At 34.0% G+C, this 25,468-nt stretch overlaps 1 protein-coding gene across 2 annotated transcripts in view; it reads right to left on the reverse strand.

Annotated features, from left to right (window-relative positions):
• Positions 1 to 244: 244 nt before the first annotated feature.
• The window catches only part of LOC124421921, a 53,125-nt gene continuing 27,901 nt past the window's right edge, over positions 245 to 25,468 (reverse strand). Inside the window, exons 2-5 of one of the 2 annotated variants that reach the window (XM_046957631.1) lie at positions 20,515 to 20,617; positions 15,549 to 15,682; positions 12,456 to 12,546; positions 245 to 316 (exon numbers count right to left, since the gene is read on the reverse strand). In XM_046957631.1, the coding sequence (XP_046813587.1) occupies positions 260 to 316; positions 12,456 to 12,546; positions 15,549 to 15,682; positions 20,515 to 20,604 (372 nt within the window). In that variant the 5' untranslated portion in view covers positions 20,605 to 20,617 and the 3' untranslated portion in view covers positions 245 to 259. Of the gene's footprint in view, positions 317 to 12,337; positions 12,547 to 15,548; positions 15,683 to 20,514; positions 20,618 to 25,468 lie in introns of those variants that run through there. The other variant, XM_046957630.1, reaches the window with a different exon arrangement.

Genomic DNA, 25,468 nt, shown 5'->3' on the forward strand with positions numbered 1-25,468 from the left:
CCCTTTTTTATGCGTGCACTCTACGACAATCTCGTTCTTTCTTTCCTCTCTCTCTCTCTCTTTTTCTCTCTCTCTCTACCTCTATCTCTCTCACACATACGCGCATGTACCTGTTTCTCACCCTCATTTCTCTCTCTCTCTCTCTCTTTTCTATGTTTCTTCTTTTTCCATCGTCTTTCTCTTTGTTCATTCCCTCCGGGGACTTACTAAATATGCACCCGTCTGCCAACCTCGTAAACTTGTCCGCCCTCTCACGCGGTCAACCTTCTTTCCCTCCCGGCACAAATCGCCACCGGTTGGTTTCTCTCTGGCCCTTCTAGAAGAACGAGAGATAAAGATAGAGAGAGAGAGAGAGAGAGAGAGAGAGAGAATATGTGTATGTGTGTGTGTGTGTGTGTGTGTATAAATGTCTGTAGGAAAGGGTATAGTAACTGCGCTATGTTGCTTGTACTTTTCCTGCTCGATAACGTTTAGGACGCATGAGAATGATAGAAGGAGAACGAAGAAGAACAACGAGGAAAAGATAAAGAAGAAAAAATATAGAGGATGGAACGTAAGTCGCACTTTCTTGTTATACGTTTCCCCGAAGGGATTTTGTCCCTAAAAAAATATGCTGGCGCGCGAAAGTACCTTATATAATTTTGAGTTAATAATCTCTGGTACGCGCTGAGACGTAATAACGTTTTATATATACCAAGAAATATCGAAGAATTTTACGATAGATATTATTATACGCTAACCCGTTATATCCACACGTTATTATATCCTAAAATATAAAATATATCGAAGAATTTGCTGTTTACTTTTTAACGAAAATTTTTCCCCGGTTTAATATAATCTTTTACATCGATCTGATATAAATGATATGATTGACTTTAGTTATGTTGAAACGGTGTCGAAGTTTATTTTATCGTTTAATCTACGATACCTTTAGATATTTTTCATTGGTTTACGTGAAACGTAGAAATAAAATGAGCTTGTAGATTCGAAAACTCTCGGAAATAAATTGCAACGACAGCTGTCAGTAGCCGAGACTCGTATCGATCAGGCGTATCGATAAGTGGTAAAGTCGGTTATTGGTCGGACTATCCAAGAGACTAAAGGAATAAAGGAAATTTCATCGATTTAAAGATATGATGAATCTCAAGATGTATTTATTTCTACACGTAATAGAGTTCGTGTATAGTTAAAGTATATAGGTCTCCCATACGGTTATCACATAAACGGTTTTATATAATAAACACGTCCAAATTGCATATCGTTAGTCTCATAATATTTATTTAACTAATATACGTTCGAAAGGAAATAGTGCGTAATATGCGAGCTTTCGCATACCAACGTTCTCAGTATAAATTCATATACAAACTCATCAAAACTATATGCTTGTTTTCAACCCTCTGACTATCCTTTTAATTGTATCTTCATTTAATAGTTCTCGCTACATATGATAACGGTTACGATAAAAGAGAAACCCTTTTTCTCTTCTCGTACATCTGAATCTCTTACAAAGAATGTCTTTTTTTTTTTTTTTTATTTTTTTGACTTTCTCTTGAACCGAATACTTTTTAAATATATTTCTACGTATGTACATATAAATTCTTGCAAAAAAGGAAAGGACATACTAAAATTTGTAAGCATTAAACGAAACGTTTGTACTTTTTCAACCAAGCTTTTCCGTTCGGTAAATGAACGTACGCGAAAACTAGATAAAAATGGAAGTAATGGAGAAAAGGAAATAAGATAGGGTATGTTTTGGATGGGAGAAGGGAAGGAAGAAAGAAAAATAAATGAAAAAGTTTTCGAAAAATATAATAGCCAGGAATTCGCAAACATCGAGATACGCGAATTCTATCGAATTTTCTTTATGTTGGACACATATACTCGCCCGCAGAGTATCTCCAACTTTCCTCCCGTGAATCCCGGCTTTAAGCGTTTCCTTTTTTTTTCTCCTTTTTTCCCCCATTTTTTTTTTTTTTGCTTTTTTTTTACAACGAGAGGCAAAGTTCGATGAAATTAGAAATTCAATGGGGAGGAGAAAATGTTAATAGTTTTTGCCGTTAAACATAAATTTACATTTTTTCGATCAATATCGCATTTTCTTTGATAGTAATAATAAAAAGTGACATAACGTAACGACGTCAAAGGTACAAAATTTCAACAGAAAACAAACTTTTGTGTTTGACCCCATTTCTTTCTCAAAAGTTCTTACCAGTAAGAACTTTTGAGAAAGAAATGGAGTTACAATTAACAAAACTATGGTTGGAAAGGATTTCTTAAGTTGAAAGGATCCCTTAGACGTAGCCATGTAAAAAATGAGAAGGAAAGAAAAGGAGGATGGAAGGGAGAAAGAATAATAAAAAGAAAGTAAAAACGAAAAAGAACCATGGAGGAGCAAGGAGATCGCTAGAAAAAAGATAAGAAAAGAAGACAGAGAGAGAGAGAGAGAGGGAGGGTAAAGAAGGGAGACGGAGAATACGTCGGGAAAAGGACTCAAACGACAAGACAAGTGCCATCCGACAAAGCGCCTGGAGGTAGTCATTCTATAAAAGGAGGGGGTGCTTGCGTACGACTCATTTTCGGAAGTGGTTCATTTTTTATTATTTGCTGTGTCAGTATCTTCTCTCTCTCTCTCTCTCTCTCCCTCTCTCTCCCTCTCTCTCTCTTTCTCTCTCTCTCTCTCTCTCTCTCTTTCTCTCTCTCTTTATCTCCCTCTTCCTATTTCTCTTTCTCTCTCAATTCTCTAGACGAGCTCTTTTTGCGTGTCGCACAATGCCAGGAGGAGATGGAAGAACGCGCAGAAGGTGGGTGGAAGGAAAAAAAGGGAAAGTGGTGTGGAACTTACCCTCACGGTTTCTCTCCTTCCTCGAAAGGAACGAAAGAGGCCTCTGGAGAAGTGCACGCGTGCTGCCGGTGCACTCTATCCGCCCTTTAACGTCAGAGTTACGTGCCGCATCAAGAGTACAGTGTACCACCGACGTTTCGTCGAACTTCTTCGAATCTTTCGTTCGATCTTTCATACTGTCGTTTTACTCCGGAAGAAAAAAAAAAAAATAAAAAAAAAGGAAAGGGAATAAATGAAAAATGTAAAACAACGAAAACGAAGAAGAAAAGGAAAAATAGAAAGAACGTAGATCTCTTTTTAAATTATATGAATTTTAACGGAGCAAAAATATCACGTAATTATTTAATTTAAATAAATCTCACTGTTGAATCGATAGAAGATAGAGAAAAAAAAAAAGAAAAAAATTGCATTTAACGAACGTTCCCCGTTCAATTCGAAATAGTTCGTTAATTTATAATAAACTCGGAATATTGCGATCGATAACGTGAATCTGTTCAATTAAAATTCAAACGGCTCTCGATGAACCGTTAGGGGAGAGAAAAGGTTATAAAAAATTGTTCGCTCGTACGAGTTCACACATTCATCGACTAAATTCGAGAAAAGAGAATGTCAATTACTACGTTGACGTTATTAAGCGAAACCGTTCGTTTGTCTTTCGAAAAGAAATTAGAAAGAAAACTTCTCTTATAAATTTTTTTTCAACGGAATTCTTCAAAGGAAAATGAAAAACAGTGAAAACGATGTGACGATGGTACTATATATATATATATATATATATATATATATATATATGACGATGGTTACAAAGCGTTGAACGTTCGCGAGAACGGCTCATAAGCTTAGCTTTGTTTACCGTTAATACTCTTTTGCGGATTTAATTAGTAGTTAGTTAGTGGTCCTTTATATCCGCTCAAAGAGAACTTGTGTACGGTTCGCTTTATTAATGTGCATTGTTTAATTTATTATTAAAAGCAAATAACATTGTTTGATAAATTAATATAATAAATAATTCAGGATTTGTTCAAGAAACATTACGAAGGGAACTAACTGTTAATCCATGAATACCAAAAAGAGAACTTGTTAATATTATTAAATTAATAATCATTCTTAGGTATAATCATTCTTAACTTTCCATCGTAAAGATTATCATTGAAAATAAACGACAAAGGTATTTAAACTTTCTTCTCTGAATATTCTATTAAATCTGAGTATATAATTATAATATAATTACTTAGAAATTCGAAAAACAACTCGGGATCAAGAAACAAACATCTTTATCTTCTCTCTCTTTCTCTCTCTCTCTCTCTCGCTCTTTCTTTTTTATCGCCACGTGCAATCGATGTCGGTATTCCGTACTACGGAGAATTTTTCATTTTCATGGCGAGTCGAGTGATTAATTGCTATTTTAGTTCACTTAAGAAATAGTTGAGCTCACTCGAAAAGGATTCTCAAAGGAGATTAACGAGATAGGAGAGAAAGTAATCTGGCTCGAATTAATCGTTAAACGAACGTCAGGTTTCTACGTTCGGTGGATCGTTCGTTATAGGATAATGAAATGGCGTCGTCGTCGTTATATCCTTGAAAGAATATATCCGATAAAACACCTCTCTCTCTCTCTCTCTCTCTCTCTCTCTTCCTCTCTTTCTCTGTCTCTCTCTCTCTCTCTCTCTCTCTCTCTCTCTCTCTCTCACACACACACACACATACATCCAACGAATTCTGTTTATTTTCCATCAAATTTACGCAATACGCACTGCTAGATATTCTATTACTCTCCCTTTGTAGTATCTACTAAATGAAATGTCTAATTCCGTTAATGTATATAACATAAATCGCTCAGTAAACTTAACACGTCTCATTATAGAACGCTAGAAATAAGATATAGCTATGGTTAACTTTATTTTAGATTCTCTTTTTAAATTTAAAATATCATCATATATTCTCATACCGATCATTACGGAAAATACTTCGACAAATTCTCACGTGTATATATCTTCATTCGATATATACAAAAAAAGATACCATCAACAAACACGTATTCTCACGAGAATTTTATTAACGTAATAACGACAGTTGCCATCGATGAATTTTACCTCGATTCTCCTACAAATTTAAAAAGGAAGAAAATGCTTTGGGGGTTGGCTAATACCCGACACGTATAAAATATTAATTTTAGGTTAACGATGCTAGCACATGGTAAACGGTGGCGACAGCGGTAGTGAGTTTCATCGTGTAATGTCGCCTAGATCGTACAGTCACGATAACAACGACATTTTATGCTAGAATTTGTGTTTATAATATGAGTAGAAGCATACTACCGAAGTGGGATTGTAATTCGGAATAATGCAAATCGCTTTGCGAGCTACGTTGTAGGTATGTACCTACAAACTCACAGTGCACGCAGGTATCTATACGTCGCTTGTCCCCTTCCTGTCGTTCCTCTCCCCGTCCACCCATGTTCATATGTGAGTATATGTAAATATGCATATGAAGCTAAATACGTATATTTCTCTTTACGTATGCGTACCAATGGCTCGAAGCATTCCGAAGTGCATGGCTCGATACTGGGAGCCGAATATAAAGCCTCTTCAACAGTTTATTGGTTTATCGGGAAATTGAAATTCCTTTCGTTCAGTGCGCACGGATTTTTGTTTACATCGATTACCTTTCTTCCTTTAGCGCGGTTAATCGTTATCATATCGCTGATATACAGTCGTTTAAAACTACATCAATCGAACTACGTTACAATGTGCTGGCATTAGAACCAACTATTTCATAATAGGCAATGTAATTACTAAATATATAAGTAAGATAATTAGCAATGATTTTCCCTAGAAAACTTGACGTACCTTACAATCTTGTAATTCAAAATTAAAAGCAAAATATTAATGACATTGAATCTGTTTAACGAAGATCATCGTAGATTCGATTCATATAATTTGGAAAATGATTCCATAATATCAACGTGACGACACACGAATTCGAAGCCGATGATGGGCTCGAACGATAACGAACAAGTTCGATCAACGCCGATGCGTATCCTGCGGCTTTCTATACGTCGAACTGCGTATCTATCCTTCCCCTTTACCTCCCCTTCTATACTTCGAATCCAATATACGATATCTCGACCCATAAACTCTGAGCAAAGCGTACCGCGAACCGAGTCGATACAATTACGGCTAGGGTCCATCAATGATCAGAAAAAAAGAAAGTAAACGCAAAAAAAAAAGAGAAAAAAAAACATAGGAAATGAAACGAAAAGAAAAACTCTTTTTCTCTATCTACCTTTGCATTTGTCTTTGTCCTCCTTGTGAAATTCTTCTCTGTAAGAGAACTGGCCAATGACGATGGACGCGTATCGTTGCTACTTTTCCTTACTCTGTCGTTTCTCTCGATTCATAACTATCTACCAAATTATGCTACACTTTTGTTTCCAGTTCTTTTTTGTTCTTTCAGTTTTTTTTTGGTTTATGTTTTTTTTTCATTCACGTTTCTATATCCTTCGTATAAAAAGATCACGGGAAAGATAGTATTAGCATTCGTAGTATCGCATTTTCTTCGATTCGAGAGAACTCAATTTTATACATATTTATCGATATTGAATTTAAATAAATATACAAGTATAAGATATCTCATGTTTCTTCGATATGGCAAGATTATTCATTTATAAAGACAAAAATCGAAAGGTTTTTTTTTGATGATCTTTACTTGAATCGATTAAAAAAAATTAAAGCATGTAATGTATAACTATATGTCATTATATATTTAAGTACGAATATACGTACATACATGCAAGAGAATAAAAAATTTAAAAAGGTATTATGATAATTCCAAATTCGGTTGTTATAAGTTGAGAAACCGGTTTTCCCTTCCCTTTTGCAGCTAGATATCCAACCCTCTCTTCCTCTCAATGCAAGGAGTGCAAACTGCCGTACGCGAGATAGCTACGATAAATCATTTCTCTGATAAGCAGACTAGCTCCGTACTCTGTGTCATTAGCTTAATATCCATGATCGTGTTACGTCTCAAAGAGCTCTTCTAAATTACCTTAAAGATGTTTGGTCCCATACGATAAAATAATAGATTAAAATAATAGATTAAAATTATAACCGTTGATACGACATTATATTATTTATTACGTTTTCTTATTTCTTTTTTTTCTTTTTTTTTTTTTAATAAAAACATTTACTCGAGATATCACAATACGCGAATATGAATCCAAATATTTCTATCATATCTCTATCATAAATCATGTTCGTAATTAAAAGTCTCCATTTCGAGTAAGTAATTAAGATACATAAAAATCACGATAAAATCAGATAAATCATTTCGATCGTTCTTCTAATGATTTTCATATATCATTAATTCTTTAAAAGGTTTCATCGTGAACATATTTGGTTTCTCCTGGAGGCTATTTCCTGTCTTTTAAAAGTTTTTACATTGTTCGCCTTTGAAAATATCCACCCGACTAAAATAAAAAAAAAAAAAAAAAAAAGGAAAAGAAAATTCTTAAGCAGCTGTTATTCGTTAATGTCTCGTGATAAAAGGCGGAACGTGTTCTTCGCCATCAATGTTTTGCATCAAAAATATAACGAGAAGATACGAAACTCGTTTGGTGAGAGTGCCAAAATGGAGATGTAGCGAAGCTTGTGAAAAAAAAAAAAAAAGAAAAAAAAACAGGAAAAAAAGAGAAAAAAGAAAAAACATCGACGGAAAAATGTGGAATTTCTTTTGGTCGCGAGCAGAACAATGCCTTTATTTCGCATACTCATTAATCTTACGCGATATGTAATATATACAACGTTGGATTTTAATTAAAAATACTTCCACTTTTAAGAGATCATTTAGATTCACAACGTGTGAAATATATTCTTTCCCATTTTAACGACGAAACAACATAATAAAATGATATTCCTTCAAACACGGTTTGAATGTTCCAACGTGAAAACAGATATAATATAGATATAATATAGAATAAACGATTCATCGGGTCTAATAACAATTCGAATATCGAGAAAGAGAGAGAAAGAGAGATAGAGAGAGAGAGAGAGAGAAAGAGAGACAACTCGCAAGTATCGAATAATTCGTAAAGTTCCGATAATCTTGGCAACCCGAGACTTTCGATAAGAGTATGTTTCTATCGAAGCTTCCGAATTACTCTCTCATCCTCTCTTTCCACCATTTTCCCGATCTCAAACCTCTCTCAATCGACAAGCTTCTTCGAAAAAAGGCGGAAAATGATGTCGCGATAAAACCATTACTTTTTCCAAACCATTCACTTTCAATTATCCTGTATAATAATCTACGGAAAGGAGTACGGACATTTTTTTCTAACTCGTAAATAATATTTTCTCATCGATCTAATTCGATTCTTAATTAAATGAAATACGTAAACTGTGCGTACGTTTAGGGGAAATGAACAACGAAAAATGTTTTATCGGGTTATTCAACGAACTGTCAATTTCGTCGCGATCTGATTTACGGCTTCGACAATGATCGAGCACGATAAAGGTCGTTGCCTTGATATTTCACGTTCATTATTTTTCTCTCATATTCTGGCTTGATCGCTGGAGTTATATACACGCTTATATACATACATATGCACACGTATGCAAGCATACATGCATATACGTTTTCTCTCTCTCTCTCTCTCTCTCTCTCTCTCTCTCTCTCTCTCTCTCGTTGATTTAAACAGACGTCCTACGGGAGTGTAAAGGATGATTCGAAATCGATCGATAAAAATAAAGAGCACTCGCTGGTAGGAATAGTGTATAAGTATGCGGATAGAAGTGGGAAGACGATCGAAATAAGGAAAATGGAACGATTTGGCCAAGTTCCCTACTGGCTTTCATGAATGCGAGCGATTTAAACGAGGGCGTATCATTGGCGAAAACCTCTGAAATGCTTAAATTACATTCAATCATGTATGTATAATAGTACACCGCTACGTTAATTTTACGATATCGTAGAAGCAATCGAGAGAATTCAAAATGATCCAGCATAGTTAGCTGGATATACTAGAGATGCTATTGTATAATAAGCGATATATAATCGAGGACAGGTAATAAAGTGTGACATATATCCAAAAAAAAAAAAGAATATACGTATTCATATATGATAATAGGATTCGAGTGAAAGGATAGTCAAGGATGATCGTCGAAAATCAATGATTTGCTCATTATATCATAACGATAAGCTGCTGAATGCCAAAGTTAGAAATCCTCTCGGATTAAGATCGTTACGTTAAGATCGTTGTTAATCAATATTATCACATATATTTTGTATAACGTTGTTATAAAATCTTCCGTTGAATTCAACAACTACTATTAACGTTGCTAGTTCGACGAGTTAGTATAACCTATAATTAATTTCACGAGAGTAACGCATATAAAATCTTGTGCGATGAAAAGAAAAGAAAGTTTGGAGGGTAAAGGTCAATGGTCAACAAATATCCATTCTCCGTCGCGTAAAACTTCATTCCAAAGTTTTTCATCTCTCAAAGATATCTCCCTACTTCTTCTTTCATAATTGAATCTCCTTATTACGCGCTCTTCTTCATTGCATGGCGACGAGGACGAAGAAGCGTTTCATTCTCTATCTCTCTCACTATCTCTCTCTCCCTCTCTCTCTCTCTCTCTCTCTCTCTCTCTCTCTCTCTCTCTATCTCCTTACTCTTAACAATAGAGAGAACTTTTGTCTCTGCTACCATTTTCTAACGGCACGTCGGAATAATGTTCCTGACCCTGGGCGGAGCGGAGAAGTCTGTAATTGGACACCACTAATGCATCTCAAGCTCGTGGCCTGAACGTGAAGAGAATCGAGAGAGAGAGAGAGAGAGAGAGAGAGAGAGAGAGAGAGAGAGAGGGAGAGAGAAAGTGAGAAAGTGAGAGAAAAAGGGAAAAAGAAAAGAGAGAGAGAGAGAGAGAGAGGGAGAGAGAGAGAGAGAGAGAGAGAATGGATAAAGCTAGAGGGAAAAGTAAGTTGGCAATAAGGAGAAGGATGAAAGAGGATAGCTAGCTAGCGTCGTTATTTAGTTTGATCGTCTGTTCGATCCATTTCTACGCCGGCTGTATCAGCAAAGCAATCCTTTTGTTTTCCTTCTTTGTCTTACTCTTTATCTATCCATCTATCCATCTTGTTTTTTCCCTTCGTCTGCTATTATACACTTCTCGCACCGTCGACTCTTCGATCTCTTCCATATCTCTGGTACTCCCGAGCTTCAGTTTATTGATAGGATAGTATTCACTCTCTTACTCTCTTATTCTCTCTCTTTCTCTCTCTCTCTCTCTCTCTCTCTCTCTCTCTCTCTCTCTCTCTCTCTCTATCTCTATCACTATCTCTCTCTTTGTCCCTGTCGTTCTCCTTTCTCATTCGATAATCCGATGGTTCTTCCAGCTCTTTTGACTTCGTCGCCCTTGCCGAGAGCTTCATATTCCCTCTCTCTCTCTCTCTCTCTCTCTCTCTCTCTCTCTCTCTCTATCTCTCTTTTTCTCCCTCTCTCCCCTCTTTTTCTCTCTTTCCCACCTCCTTTACTTTTATCTTTTACTTGATTCGAAGATTCTAAGCAGGAGATAGAGTCACCATCTTTCGATTGCTTCTAGTTCTCGATACGTTACTACCTTCATCGACGACGTACGATAATCCAACCGAACTTTCATTTACTCAAAATGGCGAAGAACTTTTGACCTTTTCTCCATAGAAAAGAGAAGAAATTGAATCTATTACGTTCAGACAACGAGAAAGGGAACGAAATAGAGAGAGAGAGAGAGAGAGAGAGAGAGAGAGAGAGAGAGATAGAGAGAGAGAGAGAGAGAGAGAGAGAGATAAAAAGATAAAGAGAGAGAAAGAGAGAAAGAGAGATAAAGAGATAAAGAGAGAGAGAATATAAAAACAATGAATCTGTCTCGTTTTCAACATATAACCAGACTCGTAGATGGGTTCATTTTTTATTTTTGCTTTTTCTTCTTTATCTTTTTTTTCTTTTCTTTTTTCTTCTTTTTTCACGATCCCATTACATTATTTTCGCAACCTCAGAAACATCGATCACTGTCCACTTATAAAGAAAGCCTAGCATGTACGTAGAAACTCTATCGAGTGCTCTCCACTGGATAACATCCACTGGATAATGATTTCTTTTTCTTCATTAAAAAAAAAAAAAAAACGAAAGAAAAATATTTTCTCTTATCGGAGAAAAAATAATTTTTGTAATATATATATATATATATATATATATATATATATATATATATATATATATATCAAAGAAATTTAATAAATTAAACGTTGGACAAATTTTTTCCTTGATAACGTTTAATTCGAGATAAGAATCAGAATTATCTCTTTTCGTTAGAATAAAATCGAATCGATTCCTTTATATTTGAGTATTGTCAAATAAAAGGATTTTTTTATGGAAATTTTTGTACAAAATTAACAAAACATCTTTGTAACAAAAGATTAACAAAACAACATACAATGACAAATATTCGTATCGCTAAACGAATATATCCAGTCAACTGTTATGACCTTTCAAGTCATAATATTTAGTTCTTAATATTTATTACTGATAATAAAAAAAAAAAAAACAAATATACTGAATGTAAAAAGTTTTAAGGATGTTTACTATAACGTAAGGACGGGAATATTGAACTGTTTGTATTATGTTTCCTCTGATATCGTTTTCTATAAACGACATTATTACGTTAACCTGATTTCTCAAGTTTTTTTGATTCTCAATTGAAAATTGAAAATATATCACATTTTTTTTTTTTTCATTGCCACTATTAAATTACGACAATAATAATAAATAGATATAAATAGGAAAAGAGGAAATGAAAAAATAAAGGGAAGGAAATAAACAGTGCATTCAAATTAAATTTTTAGTCATAAGATTTATAAACAAACGATTCAATTGATGATCCATTAAAAATTTTGCTCTTTATGCGGTTCTTATTCTTTTTCTCCTTCTTTTTTATATTCTTTTTCTTTTTTTTCTTTTTTTTTTTTTTTTTTTTTTTTTTTTTTCTTTTACGTTTCATCCTTTTACTATTACGATAGATTTATCTAATGGAGAGAGAGAGAGCGAAGCTGTACGCTTCCTCTAAGCCGAAAGAAAAATCTATTATGACAATAGTGCATTATGTCTGCTAATAATTTTAAGAATTAAAGCTTACTAAAAGCTTAAGAAAAGCTAGACGAGATTGGTCTATATAGGCCGTATAAATTAAAAATAGAACACTTGGAAAATAGGGGAAAAATTTTACAAACGAAAACGAAATACGGGATATCAGTTACTTACATCAGTTTCGTAAATATACACGAACATAATGTAGTTTCGTATTTCAGGATCCAATTCTCAAAAGTTTCATGAATGCATTTTCACGATATATATATATATATATATATATATATATATATATATATAAATATTCCCATCGATTGAACATAAAGGTAATATCACCAATAGTGGAAGCTCACCAAGCACAGCGAGATTTTCATGAATAACAAATAATAGAGGTTGGCTATCACGATATAGAGAAGAGGTAATTTATCTTCGTAGAATGAATCCAAAGAAAATAAGGAAAGAAAGAGAGATCGACGATGAGGCTTCACTTACCTTCCCGGATCCTCTTGAGTTGCAGAGAAGTACCCCAGCTGCGTGTATTCTGTACTCCTTATCGAGTTGCTCGTGCTGTCCTTGGATCTTCCTGTGGAGCAGACAGATATAGATTAAAGATTAAACTCAGATGACCTTACCGTCTACGTCGTTTCCTTAATAAAACGTAAGAGAGTATAAAATTTTCTCTTAAGTCCGATACGTTCGTTGCTTCGTAAATAATGAACATTTCGAAAACACGAAATATTTTTTTTTTCTTTCGTCCCGGAAAATGTTTCTATCTATATCATTGAGAAGTTATCCCGTAGTATTCCCCCATTTTTTGTTCTTCTTCTTCTTTTTCAAAAAGGAAAAATAAATTATGCTCGATGAGGATTCAAGCAAAAGGAGAAAAAATTATGGGTTTCGAAAAGAAATGGCATTGGGAAATATTTTCTCTTGAAAGTTTTCACGCTCGAACAAGCACAGATTCGTGGGGGTGGATGGGGGAGTGGGTGGCAGGGGAATGATGAGGGAATACCAGAGTCGACTTAACCGCCATCCTTACAGACTCCGATCTTTCTTGGATTCGAAGAACGGGAAACGACCTGAAGGGCAAATAACGAGCAGAAGATGGCACACCTACGGTCCACTGGCACATTTTCCGAGCGGTTTCCTTGCCACTGACTTAGGAATTGAAAAAGTTCCAGATAGACGAGCACCGCACCGGAACTTCAGCAATTACTAAAGGGCAAACAATCTTATAAATTCATGATGTGTATGCAAAAAGGAGAGAAGAAAAGAAAAAAAGAGAGCAAGAGACAGACAGAGAGAGAGAGAGAGAGAGAGAGAGAGAGAGAGGGAGAATCAATTCTTTTGTCGAATATCATCATGACTGCATGTTATATGGTTCGTCCGATTAAAATCACAAGAGAATCAATATGATATTAAGATAAATGTCTCGCTGATTACTATGTTTATATTTTAAATATAATTCCTTTTCTATGCAACTGATAAATATGCAAAAGTTGATTGTAGAATGTTCATTAACCGATATAATGAAAAACTTTACAGTGTTTCCTACTTTAATATCGAGCGAATAATGTTTGTGCCTTCGGCCATTTACTAAGCGTGATTATTTTTTAATCTCCCAGTAGGATTATATACTCGTTACGATATAAAATATTAGAATAGATATTGACGATTTCGGTTTTTTTTTTTTTTTTTTTTAATAAACGTATAAACAAATAGAAGACTTTTTGAAATCGGTGAATTATGAAACAATATATCTCATAGTTTCTTTTTTTTTTGTTGATCGAAATTCTTGAGTACGAATATGATTATGAATATTTTCAATCTAACAAAATCTCTTTTTTTTTATATATATATATATATTAACCCATGTAAGTACATGGCGTAAGTGCATACGTGTCAGAAAAAACTCAGAAAATGATGAACATTCTCAATGTCCGTCGTTATTAATTGAACTCATTATCGAAAATCTTTCATCGTGACATTTTCTATTTAACGAGATAAATGAAATGAGCAGACATTGTCAAAAGAAATTTCGATAACATCGTCGTGGATTATCGAAAAATTTTTGAAATTGATAGTCTTGTTATAAAAATATGGATATGATAGAGTACCACGTTAACTTCATTCTTGTGTCCAAGAAATTGATCGTGAAGATTCGATGTTATCGTTCCTAAAAAGTTTTCTATCATCATTCAATAGTGTAAGTCGATCAATTATCAGCCAATATTCCATCTGAAAACATTACACTTATTTCGTTCGACGTCTTACAATAAATTTTTATTTTGTCTTATATTGATACTTATGTTTCAAATATTTTAAAATAGAGAACTATCGAAGTATTAAATAAACGAAGAAACTTTTTCGAGCATTATAAGATGAGTGGTAGAAATGAATTTTCTGACATTAACGACGTACGGGAGTCTCGTTAAACTAGACTGATTCGATCTCCAAGTTAACGTGGAAAAATTGTAGAAACTTCAAAGGTAGTACAGTTAGGAGGCGGTCTCATGAATTTCTTACTGTCATAGAATCAAAGAACCCCGACACCGCCCAAGTAGTCCCGCCATCTGCAAAGAACTCACAGAACACGCTAAGCATGTAAGAGGAGTTGTACAAACAACATTGCTGAAGTACAAACTAAAGATGAAAAAGACGAAGGAAAGAGAGATGAGAGAGAGAGAGAGAGAGAGAGAGAGAGAGAGAGAGAGAGAGACAGGAAAGAGGTTGAAGGGAATTTCAGATCATGCTGACCTACACTTTTTCACGAGCCACCGACAACTTGTTCCTTTCAATGCGGGACAGTATAAGCGGCTCTATCTCCAAGGTACATATCTCGTCGTATTCTTTGTCATAAATCTGAGAAAAATCTTCTTTTTTTTTTTTTCAAGCAAATTTCCTGATAACTTTTCTAAAATAAATATTCCTTTTATCCTTTTACATTTTACCAAATGAGCGACTTCTTTCATTCGTTTAATCTCGCATAATTACGAAAAAGAAAATGTTGCGACTTTCGAAAATGTACGAAGCTTTATTTAATATCCTCACTAGTACGATCAGATTTTGTATCTTCTTTTCTATATAAGACAAAGAGAGAGAGAGAGAGAGAGAGAGAGAGAGAAAGAGAGAAATGGAAGAATAATAAATCTTCAACGAGTTAATTCTTGCTCCCATTGGAATAGAAAGCAAATCTGAGAAGGTAAAAGTTCACGGATGACCTAACATCACGTCGTAAAAATATAATGTTCGCAAAAGACTTTCTACTCTTTCTTTCTATCTCTTTCTCTCTATCTTTCTTTCTTTCTTTCTTTCTTTCTTTCTTTCTTTCTTTCTCTCTTCGTGGCTCTAAAAACTTCGCAAGATTTTTCAATGAATTCGTTACTTCGATTTATCTTTCGTAGACGTATAAATGTAAAAGTTTCTTAACTTTTTTGAAAGAACTTTAAAATCTCTACTCACGCGAATGCTTAATTGAACGTTATTATTAATTAGTTCATTAATCTTGAATATTTTCTTAAATCTAATCGATATAATGGAAAACATTAATCTTATCCCATTTGAAAAATAAATTGAACAACTTACGAGATAGCGTGCAGTAACTCCTGTCTCTGCTTTTCCTTAACTTTAACGCTACCCCCTTCAGCAAGTGCAACTTGTAATTCTCTTTGTAGTACTGCAAGCTTTCTACGTTCTGCCTCCAAGAGTAATGACGTCACCTGTAATAGAACATCAAAAAAGATAATATAAAAAATGTAAATATAAAAAATGAACGAATAAAATTTTTCATGCATTTTTTAAAATAGTTTTTAAATTATTAGCATTGAATAAAGTAACAAAAGGATCGATTTATAGAAAAAATATCGAACGATAATCTGCTGCTCTAAAAAGGATACTTTTTGACCAGCTTTGATAGTAACCTTTGCTACTTATCGGCTATGTCCATTTCTGTTTTATCGACTAAAGCTAAACTTGGAATCATAATAGAAATCGTTGTTACCAACATTTGGAAAATATTACTCCGTCGATAAAATATCCTTTATCGATAAAAATATAATTTTCAGTGAAACAAAAATTTTTTCCTTTCCTTCTTTTTTCTACCAAATAAAATATTTTATTTTCAAAAACGATTATTATTATATGGATTTTTATTTAATATCCGAGCAAAAGTCGTAAAGGAAGATTATGGAAAAGATTAAAATAACGATTCCAAAGTATGCGTGGAAAATAACATTCTCCTGTCTGCCAGAATGATAACGTTCCTGTTCTACTCCCTTTCAGGGAACAGAACTGCTCCTGCATAAAATGTTCAAACATGCAATAACGCATACATAGTACGTGTATCTCCATATGAATGTACGTATGTATACGTAACGGAAGGTTTTTGCATAGATATACTCCAAGATAAATCCTCCGCGACGTAAGCCCATCGAGTTCTTGGAAGATTCGCGCATGCGAATGTGCTCTTTAATTGGCTGAAAGCACCGAACATTCTACATTTAGTATGGTTTATTATTACGAAATTATGTAAATTTTTTTAACGCTAAGTCATATAAGTTATCTTTATAATATTTTCAAGATAATAATACCTAGTATAAAAAAAAAAAAACGATTACTATCGGAACAAAAATAAAGATAGTTCGTGTGTGTAAAATTTATCACTCCTGGAAAACATCTTAACGTTCGTGATTGTCCATTCGGATGCCGCAATGACACAAAAGAGAATTACCAAAAGGAATTTTGAATTTTTCGAAGGTTTCTTTTTTCGTACTTTGAGGTTTTGGTAAGAGTATAAATAAGTGAAAAAGCAGCAATAAGACGAAATTTGAGTAAAGCGGTTAAGAGCAACTTCACCTTCCTTTTGAATCTCGAATATATACATCTATTATATTCACACAACCTCAGTAAATTTCCAATGTACCAATGATGCAGGTAATTTAGCGAAATGTGTACGAAAGTTATCGTCGATCGATACTTAGACGCAATATACTCATACACTTTACTTACACGTTTACACAATCGAGACTCGAAACTCATAAAGGAGTGAATAAATGAAGGTAACTATCGAGAACATTACATTATTCGTATCGCATTTCCATTTCACTTTATTCCTTTGAAATAGAACAACGTTACTATTCTAGTTTTCTATGGTTAGAAGAAATAACGATTACACAATTCGATTACGCGTCGTTTCTGAGTCACTATGGCTTATCCGTTTTGTTAGAGGCGATCTTTGATACCGATCTCTCACGAACTTACGAGTCTTATTCGCTCTCAAGAAAGTAAGAAAGAGAAAATTCGTAATTAAGCCTCAGGACAGGACGATGAGCGAGCTCGATGTGCCTTCGTATTATTGCATAAGGATATGCCACATCGTTGCTTCTTTAGTTATCGTTTAAAAGAATCTTTGTTTCGTTTACTCGAAGATTTACCCCGCAGACGGAATGTATATATATGTATATATATATATATATATATATATATATATATATATATATATATATATATAAGTATAAATATTTTATTACGTTAACATAATATCAAGATAGAATTTCATTTGTAAAAACGATTATCTACAGAGTGGTTGTGGGGGGGAAGTGGGAGAACGAATTAAAATACATAATATAATGTCGATGAAGGAAGATAATAAAATTGCAATTTAATTAACAATAGAAGGTCGATTGTTCAAAGATCCAGTCGAATAGAATAAACGATATGATAATGAAGAAAAGAATAAGATCATACACAATGAACGCGTTTGCATGGCTAGATACGTAGGTGGACGTTGAACGCGATAATTTATACAAAAGGAAGAAATAGAAAATGTAAACAGCTTATCATCGTCTGTCGAAACATTCTTTTGAGTAATATCCACGTTGAGCGAGTCTCCGCTTATTAGAGATCATCGTGATAGGGATGCTGATTACAAAGTCTTCAAATTATGTCGTAACATCTCTCTCTTTCTCTCTCTCTCTCTCTCTCTCTCTCTCTCTTTCTCTCTGTTTCTCTATTTTTCTCTTTTTCGTCTAGTAATACCACTTCCTCGTGAGCCACAACTAAGATAATTATCATTTGGACATCTCCCAGGAGATGTCACGGTTCGAACAAATCTTACGATATAACTCGCGCTTTCGATTTTTTTCTTTTTTTTTTTTTTTTCTTTTTTTTTTCCTTGCATTTATTACATGCTATTTCGTAGCTCCTACCACTATCCTTATATATCTTACAAGAAGTCAACGATCGGTGTATGCTTTTTCTTCAAGGATTTTCGGTGGTTTCTTCATTTTTATAATGAGTCCCCATACTGTGTGACGTTTTGCCACAAACTGTTTGTTCTTTCCAACAAGTTACACGGACGTTTGATTACTACTTCTACTTCTAATTTTACCGACTTTCTCTCTCTCTCTCTCTCTCTCTCTCTCTCTCTTTTCTCTCTCGCTCTCTCTCTCCCTCTATTTCTCTATTTTTTCTCATTATTCCTACAAGTTTATTTATTTTCTACAAGAAGAAAACCTAATAGAAAGATCTTACTTACTCGTCAACTACTTCTTCTACCATCGTTGCCCTTTAAAAGCATATGTATCATTATACCGAGCAACATGCTCGCGCACGTCTGACTATCGTTTACCCTCTTCCCTTTTCTCTCTTTTTCCTCCTCTATTCGAGAGAAACACGAGATCTTACGCAAGACGCGTGCTGCATCCTCCAGCTTGGACATATATATACATATACATATATTCATTTACATATATACGTATATATATGTATATAATATATATATATATATATTACGCCCGCAGGTAGAATTAAACTTTACTCGAAAGATTACTGACCGAGTACTATCTCTTGACCTGATTCGATTACATCAAAAACGTTGATAGATAAAATATGTCGATATAAAATATCAAAATACTTTTACTATCTCGATTTGGCTATTTAATGATCGGAATAACCATTTATAGTAAACTTCGAATCGAACCGATGTTTAAAATCGATTGGGACTTTTGTGTTTCTCAATTGAAAAATTTCATTGCAAAACTCATCCATGGTATTTTCTTCATTCCAATTGGTAGACACTTCAGATTCCTCGTCGACTTCTTCTTGTCTCCAATGATAGAAGAAGGCGGTCTGACGTAAAAGAACGTTTCGCAAGCAACTGAGAATACGTAAGTACACTGATCGCGCTCGCCAAACGAGTATAACGACCTGACTGGATTTTTCCGAGGAAAGAAAAATTTATTTCCCTTCTACCGACTCGATATAACGTTCGAATTTAATAATCATAGCTGTCTAACGTGCATATGTACACACGATCTATTATAAGTATGAATCACCATTTTCGCACTTAACTAACGATTAATTAACTCGCATAAAGATTATTATTATTTTGCAATAATAATAATATATATATATATATATATATTTCATTTTTCAACATCATAACAATCAAATTATTCTCAATATTTTTAATAAGTGATATATCTTCGAGCAGCAATACAAATTATATCACCGTACGACATTTTTCTCTTCGTACGAACTATTCTTCTATGTTAACGTAGATCGTATCTAATTATCCAACGTTCGTAAAAAAGAATAATAAAAAAAATAAAAATAAAAAAATCATTTAAGAAATAACTTTCGTAAGAAAGGAGAAAGATCGATCAAAATAAAAAAAAAGAAAAAAAAAAGAAAAGGCAACGTTAATACATATAGACGAATTTTACGATAGTAGTAGTTATAGTGAAGAAATAAAAAAAGTATCGGGATGATAGTATCTATCTCGTTTATAATTTACGAGCAGTGCGAGAAAAGTAAAGAGATGAAGGAGAGGAAGTTTAACGAGACGAGCCGGTAAAACGGATTCTATGTGCCAACGCCAATAAGAGGAAAAGAGATCACGAGAAAAAGGAAAGATAGAGATCGAGTAAGAGATAGATATATAAATAGATAGGGAGATGAAAAGAGAAAGAGAGAAAAAGAGAGTAGAAATGAAACAGACTTCCCTCTCGCCGTCGTTTCAGTTTCAGGTGGCTGCTCGTTGTACCAGAACCGACACCGGTTTTATGACTCGGACCTCTCACTACTTGTTCAACGTCACATGCAATTCTTGGCAAAAGTCGAGCATTGGAATCGAGCCGAAGTCGCCAACAGCCACCATAGAATTTATTCCTACCCCTCGACAAGTAGTATACTCGGCACGTTCGCATTGTTTCCTTCGTCGTCGGTGTCTCCGATCGATTATCGCGTTCGCGTTCAAGGTCTTACTCGATTCAGGTTTTATCTTATATATCTATTCATTTAACTCTCTTAACTCTGTTTATTCTCCAAAAGTAACATATATTTTTTAACTTATGAAAAAATTTATCCATCTAATAAATTTATATAATATTTTATTATATTTTATTAATATTCTATTTTTTTTTTTTTTTCTTTCAATTAAATAACTCGACAATATCATGATTATTCGATCGATATATTTTTATTTATCTCAAATCTTTTTCATGAATAATCTTTTAATGAATTATTTAAGTATAATCATTAAAGAAATTACCTCGAGTTGTACGCCAAAAAGATCCCTCGATCTTCCGGGTCTTGACACATTGAGATTTTGCATGTTGGCTTCACGTTCGACCAAACCCATTTCCGTTAAGTATCTGTAAATATATTATATTGACAATATTAGCCTTGATTTATATTACACTTAAAAGAGATAGTGAAAGAAACCAAACTTTGTTTTTCCTTATGACGTCAAGAGAAAAGGAATAAGTTTCCTATACTGAGAGTCCCTATATGTATCCTGGCAACGCTTTCTGATTTTTCGTGATCCATTCGATCATTACGATTATCCTTATCTTCAACGATATATTCAAAAATACGCGTGCTTCGATGAATGAAAATGATTATTTTTATGACGTATAAATAAACAAGAAATCATGTAAACATTATTATTTCACGTAAAATAATATTGTTATTTTCATATTAGCTATTCTTTTGTAATCTTAACTCTATATAATACAAGCTAATGCAAAATTATTCAAGAAATTCGTTGAAAGATTAACAGGTTTAATCATGGAATTCATAGAAATAAAAAAAAAAAAAAATCAACCGGATGTTAGAGAAGATACTGAAACTCGTATATCAAATGCGCTTACGACTTCAGCCAAGACGTTAGCTTGAACTTGATATATGAAACTTTCTATCGCTGACAAGAGCTCAGACGAAATCCTTTTTTTTTTTTTTTTTGCGATAAAGAAAAGAAAAATAAAGCATGCGAGCTCGTCCACGAGAGTGATTAAATGTTTTCTAAGATGCACATGCTTTTCGCAATTCGTTTAACTTTGTCGTAGCTAACAACTAATCAGGTTTTTTACGACAAACGTATTTAAAGATAATTAGAAGAAAATTACCGCACGGCAGAACGAAAGCAAGAATGCTATCTTTAGTAAAGGGTGGATAAGAAAGAGAGAGAGAGAGAGAGAAAGAGAGATAGAGAGAGACAAAAGTGAGTTGGCAAATGACAATGAGAGATACAAACGTGCGAACAATACACAAGAACGAAGATTACAATGTACGAGATTACCGTTACACTCTAAAGAAACAACACAGAGAGAAAGAAAGAGACAGAGAAAGAGAGAGATAGAAAGAGAGAGAGAGAGAGAGAGAGAGAGAGAAAGAGTAAGAGATAGAAAGAAGATAATTATCAATAATTAATCGTTAGACGAAAACACACGGTTACTCTCAGCTTTTCCTATTATAGTTGGTAGTTATGAAGAAGAGTGAGAAAGATAGACGATCGTCACTCGCACTTCTCTTTCCTCTTTTTCCTTTTATTCTCATTCTCTTCCTGAACGTTTCTTTATCTTTCCTTTCTCTTTCTCTCTTTCGCTCTTTCGCTCGTGCGAATCACGAGAAACGAAGGTCGTTTCCAGCGCCGTAATTACCACCAGGATAATCCCATTATTTACAATACTCTTCGTTACTATCCTTTCTCTCTCTCTCTCTCTCTCTCTCTCTCTTTATTTTTCTTCCCTTTATTCCTCAGTATCCGTTTGGCTTTGTCGAGCGAACGTTGCTTCTTTAATGAGTCATTAGTGGATTTAGCAAAGAGGATGAACGATAAATACATCGATTAAACCTGAACGTCTCGTAATCAAATCGAAGAAGAAGCCAACGTTGGCAATTAGTCTTTATTCGAAATATTCGCTTTATTTTTTTTTTCCTTTTTTTTTTTTCCATTGAATTTTCACACAATGCTTCAAAACGTACAATTTATATTATTAATCGATTATTTATATTTTAATATTATATCGTAACGATCTATATTCTAACGACGACAATAATTTTATCGCTTTGTTATAATGCGAGAAAAAAAGAAAAAAAGAAAAAAAAAGAACAGATTAGAAAGCAAAATAGATATTCTCATCTTTGATGAAGAAAGTGGCCCTTTCGTTGGACGATAGCGAAACAAGGCGGAAGTGAAAAATCTCAATGGCGTATTACTTTGAACAAGACGTAAGAGGTAACGGTATCAAGATACGGATCATTAATCCTCTTTCGATCTACGATCGAGCATTCTAATGCAACCGCGCAAATCCATTATTGCAGCTAAATCGTAAAATCGGCTGCATCATCCAGAAATTCTCTTCTTTCGATTTCCACGCCGTTCTACCGTGAACATGTTGGCTAAGTTAACGTCGCAAGATCTCCACAGCTGTTCGGATAACACTCGAAGGAGATTACGAGATCTATCTTTGCTATGCGTTAAGACGTAACGAAATAATTTCACTTCGGCTTCTGGTGGGTCTTCTTCCACTTACAGTAAAAGCCAAAGATTAAAATGATAATTATATAACCACTTTTACGATAGCTTACCTCACGATATTCTCTCCGTTAGAATGGATTAGAATCTTTTTTCTTTTTCTCTTTTTTTCTTTTTTTTTTCTTTTTTTTCTTTTCTCTTTTTTTTTCTTTTTTACACGGAAAAATAAAATAAGGCTTAACCAAGCAACAAACTCGATAGAACCGATCGATCTCACTTTTCAAGGAGCACTATAATTAATATTCCTTTCTAGTTTGTTCGTGTCGTTTGCTCGTTCTCATATGTAAACGAAAGAACGAAATGATGTTTCGGATGGTGACACGTTGAAGAGTAATAAATAATAAATTTATTACTTATTACTCTATTCGTGTTCCTTTTTAAGACTTTAGAAATACTCATTCCACGTCCAATGACTGATATCGCTTAATTATTTATGAGTCCTTTCGATATCTACCATACTTTATCATACTACTTTTATTTATATATTACCTTAATCGATACGCAATGATGCATTATTATGCAACTTTCAATGAAAAATTTTTATATTATCAAGAATTATATTTTCAAGCGAAATGTCGTTTTGATGTAACCAATCTCCGATGGAAGGAGCAAAAGGTTGAGGATAAATTTTAATTAACTTTTGGGATTTCAATATGATTAATTGGCCGTGCTTTCGAGTTTTTTCTTTCTTTCTTTTTTTTTTTTTTTTTTTTTTAATAAAGACTGATTAAACGTTATAAAAAAAAAGAAAAAAAAAGTTAAGTGACTGTTACTCCCTTTGTTAAGGTTCACCTCTATTCCTTCTTCGTTCAGATACTATCGCACATTCTATGACAGTTTCGAAGCAAGTCGAGGGAAAGTTAGACTTAGCCCGTGATGTTTAACTTCCTGGAAAGCGAAGAAAGGTTGCTAGTAAGGGACGAGGTATTATAATTCCTGGAATTTTCTAAGCATCGCTAACGTTAGCGTGCACCCGTTCGCGTTCTCCGAACATGCTCTAACTCTAGGTACAAGCTTACCTTTCACGGGCTTTCCGATGCAGTTAAGATAAAACGAAACGGTAATACAGTTGCTTCTCGATACTCCATATTCAACGTAATTGTCCACGTTTAAAATAATCTAATGGTAATTAAAAGATAAATCCGAGATAAACAAATTACTAAACGATACGATCTTACGATTGAATACGTTCCTTTCGTTTTTTCTTAATAAAAACGAAAATAAAAATGAGAATAAAACTGTCGATATAAAAAATTTCGATAATAAATGAACGATTAATGGGAAGAAGTTACATATATATGTAGATATAGATAAATAAGTAAGTAAATAAGTAAGTAAACACGTTTGATTCGCGATCTTCTAAGTCCTAGATCGAAGAACCCTGACACACATTACGAACGCATTTCCCTGCGAATGAAAACGAAACGGCGCGTTCCGCTCGAAGATAACGACTTCGATGAATGAACGATGCACGGTTATATAGCGAAACAAAAGGGAAACTACAACGTCGCCCGACTTATGGAACCAGTCTGACTCGTTTCTACGATGCCTCTTTCCTATTCCCTCGATAAGATCGATCTTCTAACATACTTACTTATTTTTTTAATTTTTTTTCAATTCGATGGAAAAAAATTCGTCTTTTGTTCTTTTTTTTCTTTTTTTTTTTTTTTCTTTTTTTTTTTGGCAAACAAACGAAAGAACATTCGTATCGTCGATGGAAAAAAATTGATCTCTTTCGTGACAAATAAAATCACGATTAAATTTAAAACGATCTAAAAATAATTAAATATTATTCAGTGACGATCGTTCGATCGAGACAAACATTGATTCCTCGTAACGATCTCCATCTTATAAAATATCCAAGACGGTGATACATAGATACATCATGATGCAATACCAAAGTCTTTGTTCATAATTAGTGGTAATTAAGCTGCATTATAAAAATAACACGAGATACAAGATATATAATTACCGGCAAAATGGCATCTAGTGTACTCGAGTTTAATAAAGTATCTTATTTTTTTCATTTATTTTTCTTCTCTCTCTGTTTCTCTTTCTCTTTTTCTTTCTCTCTGTTTCTCTTTACTGTATATTTTCATAGTAAAAAAAAAAAAAAAGGTACGGTGTCTCTACAATCTTTATTCTCTTCCATGTAAGCAGAGTCAGCGTAATCAGAGAGTGATATGCATCTAAGGATCACTTTATATTCGAATTGACGTTAACGACAAAAAAAAAAAGAAAAAAAAAAAAAAAAAAGAACTTAATTTCAATTATCATTACGGAAACGTATAAATTATAATAAAATTGAACGACAAATAAATTCGATCGTAGTTCCTTGAAATTCCTGTTAATTGAAAATCCAAGAAATGTTTGTAACTTTTAAGAAAGAATTTTTTACACGACTTTTGAAGCAAACAGAGAGAGAGAGAGAGAGAGAGAGAGAGAGAGAGAGAGAGAGAGAGAGAGAGAGAACATTTGAATCGATCTATGGATGATGATTAACATTACCGGTAGTTTCCAAGTAGGTTACGACTGCGTTGAGATAAACGACCGATCGAGTCCAGTGGTCATTCCTTGACCTAGACGACACGACATTAACCCAAACCGACCTACTCTCTTCCTCCAGTTCGTCCACACGGTTCGTTCCACCATTCTACAAGTATGTACGTGATGTCATGAGAGAGAC

This window comes from Vespa crabro, chromosome 2, assembly GCF_910589235.1.
Source record: "Vespa crabro chromosome 2, iyVesCrab1.2, whole genome shotgun sequence".
Lineage (NCBI taxonomy): Eukaryota > Metazoa > Arthropoda > Insecta > Hymenoptera > Vespidae > Vespa > Vespa crabro.